Below are 17,689 nucleotides of genomic sequence, written 5' to 3'. Positions count from 1 at the left end.
AAACTGTTCTTTGTAGATATCTGATACATTTTCATCCTACATTTTATCCATAATGGTGCAGTGGTTAGAATATAGTACTGCAGGATAACTCACTGCTCACTCCAAGAGTTTGATTCTGAATGGCTCAAGGTTAACTCAGCCTTCCAAAGTTGGTGAAATAATGACCCAAATTGTTGGGGACAATATCTTGCCTTTGTAAACCAATTACAGAGGGCTATAAAGACTATGAAGTGGCATATAAGTCTAAGTGTTTTTGCTACATTTCCATCAGGCTAATTCTTTGATAATCAATAATCTTTTCATAATCCCCAGTAGTATAGTCATACTACACCATCTACAAATCATCTAAACGTAAGATCAGCTGGCTATTTCTATCTAGTATCTTCACCATCTATATGTTTAAAAAAAGTAAAATCAAGTCATGTCATGAATGGGGTGATATTATTTATGAGTCTGGAACTCATAGAAGACAACTTCATCCAATCTCTGCTCAGGGTAAACTAACCAAATCACTCACTTTGTGTTTCAGTTTTTTCAATTCTTGAGCACATTATCTGCCTGTCAGTAGCTTTTGTCAATTCTTTGCTATTTATTAATCTCATTTCTCCTTTTATTTTTATGGGAGAAATTGGAATGTGGGATGCACATTTAGAGGGAGAAAATTGAAATAATGCATATTTAAATGAATGCCTCAAGCCTAACACCTTTGACAATTTTGGCCTCTGATCGCTGTTCAACTTGGATAAACAATGGCAAATTCCAGAGAAATGTCACCTCATCATGACTCATTATTAGACTGAATATGCTGGTTATATAATTTATTATCTGCCACACCAGTTTTCTATAACTCCATGAACTATCCTTCAAAGAAATTAAGTAATAGTGGGCTTCTGGTTCCTGATTGCAGTGCCAGCGGATGCACGGAGAGAGCCCTCTCTCCGCTGTCCAGGTTCCCTTCATCAAGAGACCCTGGAAAGGGTCAAAAGTTGCCCTGGAGGGGCAACCACCAGTGAGAGGACCCTCGTTAGATCGCGGAAGGGCAGATGCCTTTTCGTTTGATCCGATGCAGCTCCTTTGGATCAATAAAAAAAAGATTGGCCATTAACATGGCTGATCATCTAGCCACACCAGCCAAAAGCCAAAAGCACTACTAAGCACAATGAACACCATGGAAGATCTAGGTGAGATCCTTCCTTACCTTTCTTTTACTCTAATTACCTTCCTGTGAAAGCCTTCTGAAATTTCTCCCCCGCTCTTAATACAGTGGTGTTTGCATACTTAGGAATCTAAGCTTTGGAACAACCCCCCCCCTAATTTTTAACAACTAAATAACTGGATTTTCATTTTTTTTCTTTATTTTTTGAGACTTGGGGGTCCCCAAAAATTCCTATTATAGAGACCTAGCATTTTATCTATGCACTAAGTTTGAAAAATATCTTTTTTTTCCTCTTTTTAACTGGATAAAAGTCTAACTGGCATCTGGGAAAAAAAGTCTTCATAGCCTACTGGGACATCTTGTGACTAAGCCTGGTACAGCAATTGAATTTCTTTGACTGTGTGACCTGTTGATTCCTTTGATTTGTCCTTCATATTATCTAAGGAAAAGATAAGAATTGGAAACAGCTGGGTGGTGAACACAACTTATAGAAATTGTGGAGGTGGACATTGGCTGACTTTTACTAAACATAGCCTCCACTAAAAGACTGTCTCTAATCACTATAGAAATGGAAGAACCTTACCCACAACTTAACTATAAACTCATACTTGAAAAAATTCTTGAAGCCACTGAGTAATGAATGCCAGAGTGAAAGCCAAAGATGTTACCCCGAAACTACAAATTGAACCCCAGACTCCAACTGATCAACTTACAAACCAAAAAATAACAGAAGAGGAACAAATTAACATCAAAGAGGATGCTGCACAACAATATCTACAACCTATTGAGAATTTTGAGAATCAAACACTGACTTCAACTAAAGTACCTGTAACTCCAAAAGCAACAGGAACTGATAAACAAATATAATATATTGAGAACCTAGACAACTTAGACAATCAAACAATAATTACAACACCAGACATTCTAGTCGGACAAAACTGGAAGAACAAGAAGACCAGATTGAAGTGATGATAAACATTTCAAACCAAACATGGATAATTGAATTATTAGGACAATAACCTAATAACTATAAAAGGGCCAGTTCCTTTGAAAAATTGACAACTGAATGTTCTCCCTTGATTCAAACAACATGTGTAGGAATGAAGGGAGACCCATCTGAAGATTTAAAGGCTCTGGTATGGAAGCCTGCTTGGCACAAAAAGAAAGCCACTTAGTTAGATTTAAAAATGGGACTTAAAATTTCACTTAATGGTTAAGGAGATTTTTAGAGATATTGATTGATGTAATATTTAGGATTTAGATTTATAATAGAAATGAAAATTAGTTAGATTATAGCTTGAAATTGTAATATGGAAATGGGTTTGTGACAATGAAAGATATTTTATTAGTAAATGAGGAGCTATCAGGATGAGAAATAGAATATATTTGTGAAATAAAGTAAGAATGTAATCCTTGGAACAATATGTCTACTCTAGATATGATAAGTATCTTGTAATAAAATGAAGGGAATTAGGGTTACCTGAAGTTTAAATATTACGGTTATTAAAGGTTAAATTGGAATATGATAATTGAAATTAAGTAAAACTTAAAAACAGGATTTGGATATATATAAGTAAACTGCTATTGATAAATGTATTGACTGTTTGAGCTTTATCTAGAAATGTATTAATTTGAATATGATATAATAATTAAGGAAAATAGAGAGGCAACCTTACTGATGGAGATTTTTAGAGATATTGATTGATTTAATATTTAGGATTTATATTTATAATGGAAATGAAAATTAATTGTTAGATTATAGCTTGGAATTTTAATAGGGAAATGGATCTGTAACAATGAAAGATATTTTGTTAGTAAATGAGGAGCTACCAGGATGAGAAATAGAATATATTTGTGAAATAAAGTAAGAATGTAATCCTTGGAACAACATGTCTACTCTAGATACGATAATTATCTTGTAATAAAATGAAGGGAAGTTTAAATATTATGGTTATTAAAGGCTAAATTGGAACATGATAATTGGAATTAAGTAAAACTTAAAAACAGGACTTGGATATGTATAAGTAAAATCTTAATGATAAATGTATTGATTGATTGAGCTTTATCTTGAAATGTATTAATTTGAATATGACATAATAATTAAGGGAAATAGAGAGGGAACTTTAATGATGTAACCTGACATATATATGAATGATTTTGTTATTGGATTATTGATTACCCTATCAACACGCTGCTTTCTAATTACCTGATGTAAAAACTGAAAAATTTAATAAAACTTGTCTTTAAAAAAAGAAATTAAATAATAGTTTTGATGATGAAAATGTGGTGTAGTAGTTTAATACATAGGGCTATAAACCTGGCGATCATGGATTCTAGTCATCCCTTAGGCATAGTAGCCAGTTGAATGACTTTGGATTGGTCCCTCACTCTCAGCCCTAAGAAGAAGACAATAATAAACCACGTCATTTTTTTAAAAAAAATCTGCAGGTACTTTTCCAGTCACTAGAAATCAATTCTCTCTCTCCTCCCTCCATCCCTCCCCCCCTCTGTCTCTCACACACACACAAACACATACATGCACACATACACAATGTAGACAAGAAAAATTTATTTTTTCCCCTCAGATTATTTGATTTTACCTCCTTCTCTCTCAATCTCAAACTATTAAATTAATCAAATAAATACAATATAAAGGTAAAGGTTTCTTTGTCGGTCATGTCTGACTCTAGAGTACAGTGCTCATTTCTTGACCAAGAGAATCTAGTTCCCCACAGAGATTCTTTAGATTCAGTTGACCGAGGAGGCATTACTGGGAATGTTTATATATGAAGGAAACTAATGAATATAAAGGTACAATTCATAAAAAATGAAAGGTAACAAGTAATAATCAAATTAGCTAATTTATTATTTAAATTGATTTAATTTGCATTACAGCTATGTTTACCTATTGATAGTGAAGTTGATAGATTTTAATTTCTCAATATTTAAATAATAAAAGGAATGTTTGATGAATAATAGTGATGATTCGTGGTGATTTTGAAACAAAAACATTTTCAGAAAATTTTATCCCTATTCTTTTAAACATAGATTCAGACATTTGAAGAGTAATAGAGGTATTCATAATTAAGAAATAATTTTGTTATCTCCCAGTCACAAATCATCACATAGATATAATTTGAATTAAATTTGGTGTATTTCAGTTAATATACAATTTATAGCAGAATATCAGTGTCAATATGTAAAAATTTCCTCACTCTTTTCCTTTGAATTAATATCTATTCCTTTAATTAATTAGGAGGTTTGACTGGAAGATATACTCAATTATACAAGAAATTATGTATACCTTTAGCATATGAATAGCTGGTCTTTTATTTTACTTTTTACTTTACTTAGTCAAGTGTGATTAGATACACAAAGAATTTGTCTCTGGTACAAAAACACTCATTGTACAAACAACAGACATCATCGTCATCTGTACAGCCAATAGAACTAACAAATAATATAAGGGATAAATATACATACACAGTTTAAAAACCCAAGTAACTGGTGCTGGATAGAAAATGAGTGGAACAACTTCACTTGGAGCAGAAAATCATTCCTCAGGATTATTTTTATGGTGGGAAATAGAAGGCAGATGTATTAAGTATGTTTGCCATTTTGAAGTGTGCATATATGTGTCTCTGTACAGGATAAATCATAATAATAGTAATGCCTATCCCACACCCTGGAGAAGGATAAAATAGGAGAATAAAAATACCAATCATTGGGCTGACTGTGTGATGACCCATAATAAAATAATCTTTTTTTATTGAAAATTTTTAAGTTTTACAAAAAAATTCCCTTCCCCAAACCCTCCCAACCCTCCCCTACCCTCCCCCAACCTTCCCAGAGCTGAATACAGGCTTAATTAAAAAAAAAATTAAAAAAATCTTAAGACACATATAAACCATAAGCAAATCTAAATACATTAATTAAACAAATTATAAAATAGTTAACAACAATATATAAAAAATACAAGAAGAAAGAAAAAAAAGAAACAGAAAAAGAAAAAAATCAAATAAAAAAAGAAAAATTAAAAAATTAAAAAATGTCTATGAAATATCTTAAATTTTAAATATAAATTATTCAAAAACTAAATAATATTTTTATATCCAACTTATATTGTATAAAATCTATCCATTTTTTCCATACCAGGAGGTACTTCTCTTGCGATTGGTCTTTCAAGAAAGCCGAAATCTTTGCCATTTCCGCCAAATAAGAAACTTTAAAAAACAACTCTTGCAATGTAGGCAAAGATTCCTTCTTCCAACATTGCCCTACTAACAACCTGGCCGCTGTGATTAAATTTAACATCAATATAGTCTCTTTACTATCACAATCAGAAACAATACCTAACAAAAACAATTGTGGGGTAAATTTTATCCTTCTTCTAAAAATTCTTTGAATATTCCACCATATCTTAATCCAAAAAGCTTTTATATTTTTACATGACCACCAGATATGATAATAAGTAGCATCCAAACATCCACATCTCCAACATTTAGGCTGCAAGTCAGGATACATACGAGACATTTTTTGTGGATCAAGGTGCCATCTATAAAACATTTTATAAAAATTTTCCCTTAAATTTTGGGCTTGTGTAAATTTAACATTCCTCACCCAAATAATCTCCCAGGTATCTAATGGAACCGGTTCATCAAAATTTTGTGCCCATTTAACCATACATTCTTTAACTAATTCTGCTTCTGAATCCAATTCTACTAACACCCCATAAATTCTCTTAATATGAGTTCGTCTTTGATCTTTTATTTGTTTTAACAAATTCTCATCTTCTCTAAACAAACCCACCTTACGATCTATCTTCCACCTCTCCACTATTTGTCTATACTGAAACCATGAATAAATAATATTTTCTTGTGTTAAATCTTCCAAAGATTTTAATTGCCAGTTTTTACCATCCCATCTAAGTAATTGTGCATAAGAAACACTATCCATCTTGACTCCTCTCCTTATCTCTTCTATCGCATGCCATGGTATAGCCCATAGTGGAATTTTAAAATCACTTCTATAATATTTCTTCCAAACCCGAAGTAAAGAAATCCTTATGATATGAGATTTAAAAACCCTATCAACCTTTTTATTAAAAATTAAATAGGCATGCCATCCAAAAAGTAAATCCCAACCCTCCAAGAGGAGTACTTCTACATTTGTTAAATTAACCCAGTCACTAATTAATGTTAAAACCGCAGCATCATAATACAATTTCAAATTCGGTACCTTGAGTCCACCTCTCTCACGAATATCTTGTATAATTTTAAGTTTTACTCTTGGTTTTTTCCCTGCCCAGATAAATTTATTGATACCTTTCTGCCATTCATTTAAATTAATCTCATTCTTTAAAATGGGTATCATTTGAAATAAAAAAAGAAATTTTGGCAGAACATTCATTTTAATTGCTGCAATTCTCCCCAAAAGAGATAATTGCAGCTTCTCCCAATTTTCCAAATCTCTTTGTATTTTGACCCACAGACTTTCATAATTATTTTTATACAATTTTGCATTAGAAACAGATAAAATAACCCCCAGATATTTTACCTTATTAACAACCTCGAAATCTGTCAACCTAACCAGGGTCTCCTTGTCCAGATTGGTCATGTTTTTAGGCAATATTTTAGTCTTATTATTATTAATTTTGAAACCCAAAACCTGTCCATACTGATGTATCAATTGTAATAGCTCTATTACAGAATCAGTTGGTTGAGATAAAGTAACAACCAAGTCATCTGCAAAAACCCTTAATTTATATTCTTTTTTATTAACTTCTATTCCTTTTATTTGCTGTGATTCTCGAATTTTAATCAACAAAATTTCAAAGTTAAAACAAACAGCAATGGTGACAATGGACAGCCCTGTCTAGTCCCCTTCTCAATTGAAAATACCTCTAATAAACAAACCCCCATTAACTATAAGTTGTGCCGTTTGCTTTTGATAAATAACACAAAGAGCTTGTAAAATTTTTTCTCCAAAATTCATTTTCTCAATTAATCTTAACATAAATTGCCAATTCAGCTGATCAAAAGCTTTTTCAGCATCTAAAAATATCAATCCTGCAGAAACTTGATTGTTTTTATCTAAATATTCTAATAGGTTAATAATTTGTCTAACATTATTCTTCATATACCTTCCAGTTATAAAACCCGTTTGATCCATATATATTACATGATGCAAGACCCTCTTAAGTCTATTAGCTAAAATTTTCGAAAAAATCTTATAGTCTACATTTAAAAGAGATATAGGTCTATAATTCTTTGGTAAAGTGAGACCTTGGTCTTCCTTTGGAATCAAAGATATAAAAGCTCTACCCCATGACAAGAGGGTCTCTAAACCCTGTAATATATTATTAAAAAGCTCCCTTAAAGGTTGAATCAACTCTTGTACCAAAGTTTTATAATAAATAGATGTCAAACCGTCCATACCCGGTGCTTTACCTAATTTTAATTCTTTAATTACTATCTCAATTTCTTCACTAGTAATCAGGCCATTAATTTCTTGTTTCTGATCTTCTTTTAGTTTCGGAAAGTTAGCATCTTTTAAATAATTATCTATATCTGAAGCCTGTACTTTAGTACTCATATATAATTTTTGATAATAATCTAAAAAAGATTTCTTAATCAACTCCTTCTGATATACCAATTTACCATTATAATTTATTTTATCTATAGTTCTCTGTTTCTGCTTCTTTCTCAATTGATAAGCCAACCATCTCCCTGGTGTATTGGCATTACAAAATGTATTTTGTTTCATATACAATAAATTAGTTGCAGTTTGATCAGCCATCAACATATTAAATTGTGATTTAAGCAATTTTATAGATTCCTTAATCTTCTCATCTGTGGAGTTTAAAATCAGAGCTTTTTCTTTTAATTTAATCTCATCTTCCAACTCCTTATGTTTCTGCACCTGCTTCTGTCTATGAACCTTATTCATTTGTATCAAAATCCCCCGCATGTAAGCTTTACCTGCATCCCAGACCATTGACACTGAAGTTCCCGTATACATATTTAAAGCAAAGTAATCCTTTAATTGCTCCTTTAATTTTTGAACATTCTTTTCTTGTCTAAATAAATTTTCATTCATCCTCCAAGATCTCCTCTCCTCTTTTTCATTAACCAATTCCATCCAAACTGGACTATGTCAATGTCCTAGGAAAGATCTTAACATTCTTTACCCCAAAATATAAATCCATTGTAATCAAGAAAAAGTCAATTCTTGAGAAAGATTGATGTCTGTCAGAAAAAAAGGTAAAGTCTCTCTCCTCCAGGTTATGTTCACGCCAATAATCTTGCAGCTCCCAGTCCTCTTTCAAATCAAAAAAAGCTTTAGATAATTTAGCCTGTTTAAAAGAAATAGAGGGTCCTTTTTTGTCTCTTTGTGTATCTAAAACACCATTCCAATCTCCCATTAATATAACAGATCTATAATCCAACAAAATTAGTTTTTGATGTAACAATCTATAAAATTGTTCCTGTTGTTGATTTGGTGCATACAAACCCACTATGAGTACTTTCTTACCATACAAACCCATTTCAATCATAACATATCTCCCTTGGGGATCGGATTCTACTAAACAGGCTGATAAATTTTGCTTAACATAAATAACTACTCCCTCTTTTTTCCCGGGAGCAGAAGATACAAAATGAGATCCCAAATGAGCATTAACTACATATTTTTGATCTTTAGAGATAATGTGTGTTTCCTGCAGACAAATAATATCATTGTTATGTTGCTTTAAGTAGTGAAATATTTTCTTTCTCTTTTGGGGGGAATTGACACCATTAGCATTCCATGTCAGGAGCTTTACCATCTCCCTTGACCAAAAGCCTGGAGAAGACTGCTTGAAGATCTGCCATTGAAGAATGTACTGCAGAGTTCTTGGGTCTTGCTCCTCCCACAGGCACCGAAGCAAATTCTTGTAAAACTTTTTTAACTTCTTTCTTCTGTGGTTCCTTTTCCTTATGTCTATGGGCTGCCCGAGTCATTCTTTGCTCTTTAATCTCTGCTTGTTGCGACCACTCAGCCTGTGATTTTCCAACATCCATCAATACTACTTCTTCAGACTGCTGTTCCACCTCCTTGCCATCCAAGACTTTCTGCATCATAGGTGGTGATGAGCCTGCTCCCAGGACCAACTTATAAAACTCCTTTGCTTTAGAAACAGTGTTAAGTCTATAACGCGTCCCCGCATGACTCACCACGATACCCATCGGAATCTCCCATCTGAATGGCATCAGTCTTTTTTTAAGTTCATTGGCTAAGAAAGCAAACTCTTTTCTTCTTTTTAAAATTTTAGATGGAATCTCCTTTAAAATAATGACATCTTGAGCAGCAATCTGAAACCTCTTATTATAAAAAGCTTGTATAATTTCATTACGCAGCGATCTCTTCCCAAAATAGATTACCACATCTCTTGGCAGGTTTCTTTGCTTTGCAACCCAAGAGTTAACTCTAAATATTTTTTCAATTTCTCTAAATATTTCCTCCTTCTCTCTATCCAGAATGGCAGCAAAGTCATTTACTACAATCTCTCCCAAGTCTTGTTGCATGTCTTCTCTCAGCCCCCTGATTCTTAAAGCATACTCCATTTCTCTATATTGAGACATAACAATATCATCTTGTGAAATTTCCGTCTTTTTTTCCATGCCTTCAAATTTATCTTCCAAAATCTCCATCTTGTCTGCAACTTCTTCCACTCTAGAATCCAACTTCTCGACCACAGAAGCAAGTCCTGTTAAAGCCATAGCTATATCTTGCCTCAAAATAATATTATTCTCCACGAAAAGCTCTTTCACTTCCCCTCTGATTTGAGATACAGCATTTCCCATTATGTCTTGCATATCTTTTACCGTTACTGCTGGCAAAGGGGGAGAGGGTGGTGATGTAGCTTTAGGTTGTTGTACTGGTAAGTTCGCAGGAGAAGAAGCCACTTTAGGTACTGTAGATGTTGCTTGCCGCTTTGAAGCCATTTTCAAAAAGAAAAAGTTTTGTTTCTTCTTTCCTCCTTCTTTAAAAAAAGAAATAAAAAATACAGAAAAAAGAATCCCTTAAAAGAAAAAAAAGATAGCAAAAGAGAGTTTAACAAAAAAGAATCTTCCCAAAACACAAATCCACCTTAAGAAAAAAATTTTTTAAAAAAGGAACAACCTAGTCCGTTACATTCCGTTTCACTCGCTTTTTTTTAAAAAAAAAAACTTTCCAATTGCCATTTTACTTTCACTCTCACAAAAGGAAAAAAAAGAGAAAAAAGAAGGGAAATAAAAATCAGCCTTTCAAACTAAAGTCCAAATAAAATCCAATAAAAAAAATCCTTTATCCAGCTCTGTCCGCTTTTAAAAGTAACTCACCCGGTCTCTTTAAGCGCGGAGGTGGGAGCAGCATCTTGCTTTGTCCCCGAGGGACAAAGACAGCTGGGAGGTGGAGGCAACCCAAACTCCGAGGGAGCACTCTTTTCACCCCCCAAAGAAAACTTCCTGGGGGATCTCAGAGGCTCTACCTCTATTCAGGTGATACTCCCCTCCCCCCCTTTGCCCGGGAGGGAGGTTTTGAGCCGCGGAACAGCTGGTGCCTGCTGTTCTCTGCGGTTCTAACGCTTTCCCAGGAGGACGGCTACAAAGTAGCTGCCATCACCGATGCTAATCCACCGGAAGTAGTCCCATAATAAAATAATCTTTGTCAGTACACATGGAGAAGATTTTTTTAGCTTACTGGTATTTGTCTATTGTTATACTTTTACCAGTGTTATTGTGATTATTTTACTTTTCAACATTTCTATTGTAATATTAGTATGCTGCCAATAGACTGGAACAAATCAATTTTAAGGGATGGCATGCAAAATCGTAAAATAAGGAAATAAAACCAGAGTGCCTTATTTATTTCAGCAGCTGCCCTACTAAATCTGTGGAAAAACAATAGGAAATTTGGCATGTAATATGCTTACTGATATAATGCAGAACAGTATCTAAATAGATAAAGAGACTTCACTAGCCATGGAAAGATACATTTATAAAATAACAAATCAATTTTAGAAAGTTATCTCTAAATCAATTTTAGAAAGTTATTTAAATTTAAAAGCTTGAATACAGCAATCTTTATTTCCTTATTCCTCATGCTATAGATCACTGGGTTCATCATAGGTGGAACCACTGAGTATATGACAGCAAATACCATATTGGTTTCTGAGGAGACATGAGGTATTGGTCTTAAGTACACAAGCATTCCAGTGAATAGGAACATTGAGAAAACAATGAGATGAGGAATGCATGTAGAAAAGGCCTTTTGTCTCCCTGTTGATGAGGGCATTCGAACCACTGTTGTGAAGATCTGCACGTAAGTCACAACTATAAACAGAAAGCAACCAAATGCTATGGTAACACTTAGAATAAGAAGTACATGTTCAACTTGGTATAAATTAGAGCATGAGATTTTTAGTAGCTGTGGAAGCTCACAGAAAAACTGGTCAACTACATTGGAACAGAAAGTCATGGTAAAGGTAGTGCTGGTGTGCAAGATGGCATAAAGAAGTCCACTGAACCACGCACTGCTTGCCATCTGGATGCAGGCTCCTTTGTTCATAATTATTTCATATCTGAGTGGGTTACAGATAGCAATATATCGGTCATGAGCCATGACTGTGAGGAGAGTATAATCAGAAGCTACAAAGAGGAGGAAGAGAGAAACTTGAAAGATGCAACCAACATATGAAATCAATCTGGTGCTCATGAGAGAATTTGACATGGATTTCGGTATAGTGACAGAAACAGCTCCAAGATCAGTTATAGCTAAATTCATGAGGAAGAAGTACATGGGAGTATGTAGTCTGTGATCAAGAATGACTGCAGAAATGATGATGAGATTTCCAGAAATTGCAGCCAAATAAAAAACCAGGAACACAACAAATTGCAGAATCTGTATTTCACGGATATCTGAAAACTCCAACAGCAGAAATTCTGTTATGAAAGTTTGATTGGACATATCTTTCATTTCTCAAAGTTAAATTAAGTATAGTTTCTGGAAGGTAAAAAAGAAGAAATCAGGAAAAAACAGAAAAGTTTATTTCTTCATAACTATTTCATATATTTGAACATTTTTACTGTTATCTGAACAGTCATATTTGAAAAATAAAATAAATGCTCATTATCCTCATTAGTGCAATCTATTAGAATTTACTTATACTGGCACTTAATGGATCTTTGAAAACATTTGTAAAGCTTAGAATATAAACAAGACTGTAATTCAATGTCTGGTTTCTTTCTGAATTTGTTTAGTTCTGCCTCTGACTTGTATGCTACAGAAACCAAAGAAGTGCAGCTATAATAATATTTTCATGGAATATTATTTTCAATCCATCCTCTCTAAATTTTTATTTGAATTTATGCCATTGAGAATTGTGACAAAATAGTGAAAAAATCAAATTTGTAGAAAATGATGATGACAACAACAACTCATCATGGGGGTTAAGATAATGATAACATATTCTCAATTTTTAAAATTATATTCATCAACATAAAACTTTAATGCATCTTCCAAATGTGGAGACCATATTAGTGTACTGTATTTACAACTCTGAAAAGTCAGACTTGATAAAGCTATATAATCAATGGGAAGAAGACTGAGGGAAAAGGATTGTAATATTTCTGATGAGTTCAGGACTTAATATATGTTTTAACTACTATGATACAGCATAATAACTTTCTAACAATTGATAGGGCAAGGAGTGAAGAATTTTTTTTTTAATGAAAGAGCATGTTATAAAAAAAATAAGCCAAATGAAAAATACTTACTTTGTCATTTCTGCATTTCTGATTAAAATCTCCTGCTAAATAATGTGCACAAATGCATTACAACTGCAATTTCATCTCCTTCTGAGCCAGGCACAAAACATGCTGGAAATAAAAGAGATATTTATTAATGTCTCTTTAGAGTTTAATGGTCTCAAGAGTCACACAGAGTTGATTAGAAGAATCAGAAATGCAGATTCACACAAATTTTTTAATTGATGGCAAATGTGTTGTACTTACATAGAATACAAATATACATTGATTTAGCTGGCAAACTATCTCACTATTTAATCATTGATTTTTTGGTATGGAAATTTTTTTTGTATTACTCTCTACTGATAATATAAACAAAATATTTACTCCTACATTCATGTTGCCTAAAATTAATTAAATTAATTTGACAGGCTGATTAATATATTCACAATACTAATTTAGTAGTCAATAAATGATCTAAATATATAATTATATGTAATATAATATATATGTGATTATCTGAAAATGCAGCATGTATTAGATAGGTACAATATGTTTAATATGTACAATATGTGCATAGCAATATGCCATATATGCATCCCTTTCACAATTGTGACTGACAAATAGTAACACAGAGAGATAGTCCTCTGTATGTTTGAAATTGAACCGACCCCTTGGGGTATGGAGATTAGGCCACTAAGAAATGGCTTAATAAAGTCTCATAAAACATGCTTAAGCCACCATGTGGTAATGAAAATCAGCTAACCCTATTTAAAGAGTTAAATTTCATTGCTAGTCTTATTCTAACTCAGCGGTTCTCAACCTGTGGGTCGGGACCCCATTTGGGGTCAAACGACCATTTCACGGGGGTCGCCAAACAACGCAGTCCACCATTTTTTTCCCCTTTTCCTTAGCTGATTTCAAAAGCCAATAGGAATTGTCCAGGCTGTCTCTGCCATGCTGAGCCCGCCAAAAGTCCCATTCTGCAAATGGTGCTGCAAGTTGTCTGCAGCGAAGGTGAGTTGTCTGTAAGTTTTCACCCCTCCCTGCTGAGCAACTACTAAAAATGTAAGTAAAAGAGGGCCATGGGTGGGAGGTGGGAGGCCGGCGGGTGCAGGGAGAGTTGCTGGCGTGCATGGGGCCTGGTGGGTGCCTTACCTCCCTTGGGCTGGGCCAGCTGGTGGCCCAGATGGTGGTCGGCCTGCATCGTCTCTGTCGCTTGCCAGCTACGCCTTGGCTGGTGCAGGGGGCGGCACCATGCATGCGCGGCGCTCCCGGGCAGGGAAAGTCATCAACTTATGACCAGTTGGGTAGTCCTCGACTTACGACTGTTGGGTAGTCCTCGACTTACGACCGGTGGGAGTCGCGGCATTAAAAAGGTTGAGAACCACTGTTCTAGCTAATAAATTATAAGTGGTGAATTGTAGCATAAGGTTTTAATCAACTCTTATGTGACTGCAGACATTCTCTCAGTGGCTATTAAATTTGTGGATCAACTGAAGATTTTAAAGATTCTTAAAAAGTAGGAGGATGAAGATGATGCAGACTGGAAGAAACTAAAGCAAAATTGAGTGAACTTTCTTCAGTTAGTTTCTACCATTTTATATTGGAGTGAGACTTGCAGTAGGAACAGAGATAATTTTTTAAATATTTTTTCTGCAAAGAAAATGGCAGGAATTCTTGTCTCTATTCCCTCCTACTTTGCCATTAAAATTGATCAGTATGATTTCTACAATTCCTGAAACTGGCAAAAAATAAATAAGAATAGTGGCTTCAGGATGAAAAGAAATGCCCATTTCTGAACTAAGGCATGTGTTATTGAAACAGGCCTGATCTTTCCCCAAATAGACAAAGTTTAATAATCAACAACTTAGGACAAGCATTCTTGAAAACACTCAGTAACCAAGGTGTCTTGATTCAAAGTCAGCTTTTTGATGATCTGCAATTTATATGAGTTTTCAAAACAATGTGTAAGCTTATTTAAGGAAGTGTTTCTTTGTTGCCTAGAAGACTCATTGACTAACTTTGAATAAAATATAGTTCATTGACTCACACTTGGTCAATTTTTTTCTGATGATAAGAGGGGAGGTGTTAAGTCCTCGAGTTAATGGCGAAAGAAGAGCACGCATTCTGTAGCCAACAACTTCTTCTGCTCACTCCAACACAACCCAGAGGCTTGCAGGCCTCTCTCTAATTATATAAATTCCTGGGCAAAAAGGTTACAATGATAAAATGGGTGCTTTTCGCGCCTTGCGCATGCGCTCAGGCTGGTGCCGCTTAGTCTGGTCCTGGGCAGCTTGCAACAGCCTGGGACCATAGCAATATCCCGAGCCTGCTTTTGCAGGCTCAGGACACAACACCCCTTCCCCCCAGATAAAGCTTACTCTATTCATATATACGACCTCTCTGAAGGGACGTGGTATTCTCATTCAGCATTGAAATGCATGGACTGTGGATGTTATTCCAGGATCACACTCCTGTATGGTACCGTGCTATCATTTTGGAATTATGTGCCTGACACTCACAATTCCAACTACACCATTCAGGATGGTATAGCTGCTTTATTTTTCCCTTAGCTTGAAGCAATGTCACAAAGTCTTTAAGGTATTTGGGTATTAAGGTATTAACCTGTTGCAACCTCCTCGGACCTTGGGAACACCCTTGGCTTCTCTGTGCACTTACTGGAGTTGGGTTGCCCCCTCTTTGTTGCCCTGGTGGTCCCCATGACCTGGATTCTGGTGCCTGGTCTGCTTGCTCGCCCATCGGGCTTGGCAGACCAGGATTTTTCTCCTCCCTGAACCTAGTTGATCTCCTGAGTTTAGGCTGCCTGGACCCTCTGAGTCCCTCCCAGTATTTTCTGGGCTTGTGGTATTCTCCAGGTCCATAATAGACCCATCTTAGGAACACAGTTCCTCACTCCCAAGCCCAGTAGAAGGGTTGTCTAGGGAATCTATGGTGCCCCAATATCCTATTGCCCCCCATCCAGTGCTGGAGGTACCAGAATCAGGATTCACCTCTCTGACTACCCCCTTTTTTAGTGATTTCCTTCTGGGAGCAATTGCAGAATTGGGCCAGTTTCTTTGGGTGGATGCCAGTTCTCTTATAGATTTTAAGTTGTTTGAATGACCCCGGTTATTCTCCCTGTCTGGAGTGCTGTAGTGTGTTTGTGAATAGTGTGGGTACCCCCTGTGTGACTCCCTGGCTGGAGTAAGTAATGGTGTGTCCATGAATTCCTGTTGCAACCTTGGGAGAGGTCTTCCCTTGCCTCTTTATCTGCCCTTGACTGCTGACAGCGACATTCCCTTTGCACACTATAACCCTCCTCCCCCCTCAGAGAAAAACCAGGAGTGGAAGATGAAGAGTCCAGTCTCGTACGCAGCTGATCTATGTGCCGCCAGAGAACACAGCCGTCGTCCAAGGACACCTTGTAGGACAAGGGACCAGTGACCTTGCAGACCACAGCTGGAATCCACAGATGACGGGGCTCTTTTCGTGGACTTTGGTCCACTGCCAAACTGCCTGCTTGTCTAAAAGCCTATGTAGTGATTCTGCTACAGCAGCTTTGTGAGGTAGGAAAGCATTGTAAAAATTCAAGAGACTTAGGAATGCCTGCAGTTCACTTTTAGACTTAGGGCTAGGAGCTTGCTGTATAGCCTTTAATTTAGATTCAGCAGGGTGAATTCCTTGGGCATCTATTCTGAATCCCAAGAAATCTGTAGAAGTGACTCCTATCTTACACTTGTCTTTTTTTACTTTTAGGCCTGCTCTTCGGAAATGAAGCAAAACAGCCCTCAATCTCTCTGCTAAATTCTGAGTAGATGCTCCAGCAATAAGGACATAATTGAAGTAGGCAAACTCCAGGAATACCCCTAAGTGTACTCTCCATGACACTTTGGAATATTCCAGAGGCTACATATACCCCAAATTGCAGTCTCTTGACCTTGAATGCACCCCTATGAGTTACAATGGTCTGTGCTTCAGCAGCTGCTTCATCAACAGGTAACTGTTGTTATGCCTGTGCCAGATCGAGCTTTCCAAAAATTTGCCCCCCTTTGAGGGAGGCCAAAATATGGCTGACTACTGGTACGGGGTACACATGCTGTTGCAGTGCCTTGTTTAGTGTGCACTTGTAGTCTGCACATATGCGTATGTCCCCATTAGCCTTGAGAGGCATGACTATGGGGGTTTCCCATGGACTTGAATCAACAGGTCCTAAAATACCTTGCTGGATCAATTTATCCAGCTCAGCATCAATTTTACCTTTTAGTGCAAAAGGTACTCTCCTAGCTTTAACCTTAATCGGTGTGATGGTAGGGTCAAGCCTCAAAGAAACTGGAGGCCCCTTGTAGGACCCAAGCTGTGGACTAAACACATCTGCAAACTCCTCGCAGACTTCTGCTAGGCCCAACATTTGCAAATATTGCAGCCCAGTAACCTGGATTCCCAAGGCCTCAAACCAATCAAGTCCTATAAGACTCGTTCATTCACCCCCAACAACCAACACATCCAATGGACCTTCAAAATCCTTGTGCTGCACTGTAAGGGTGGCCTCCCCCTTTACACACACCTTGGAATTTTGAAAATCTGTTAAGATTATGTTGGATGGCCTAAGTTTGGCCTGGAACCCACTGCTGTTGCAAATCTTCCTAAATGTATGAATGGAAATGATTGAAAGAGCAGACCCCGTGTCCAGCTCCATGGCCAAAGGAACTCCTTGCAACCTCATCTTAAGTGACAGCTTCTTTTTAAGTGGTTTGTGTGTGCC

General features: G+C 36.0%; 1 protein-coding gene across 1 annotated transcript; it reads right to left on the bottom strand.

Annotated features, from left to right (window-relative positions):
* Window positions 1–11,209: 11,209 nt before the first annotated feature.
* On the bottom strand, window positions 11,210–12,982 carry LOC120320337 (olfactory receptor 14A16-like). Its single transcript, XM_039369961.1, has 2 exons — window positions 12,955–12,982; window positions 11,210–12,181 (listed from the first exon to the last, which is right to left on the bottom strand). Exon 2 carries the CDS (start codon window positions 12,152–12,154, stop codon window positions 11,210–11,212), a length of 945 nt encoding a protein of 314 aa, XP_039225895.1. The 5' UTR covers window positions 12,155–12,181; window positions 12,955–12,982.
* Window positions 12,983–17,689: the final 4,707 nt, after the last annotated feature.

Source organism: Crotalus tigris, unplaced genomic scaffold (assembly GCF_016545835.1).
Source record: "Crotalus tigris isolate CLP2741 ecotype Arizona unplaced genomic scaffold, ASM1654583v1 scf7180000021329.891317, whole genome shotgun sequence".
In the NCBI taxonomy this organism is placed as follows: Eukaryota; Metazoa; Chordata; class Lepidosauria; order Squamata; family Viperidae; genus Crotalus; species Crotalus tigris.
The sequence above is the reverse complement of the archived record's forward strand: the minus strand, read 5'-3'. Positions and strand labels throughout refer to the sequence as shown.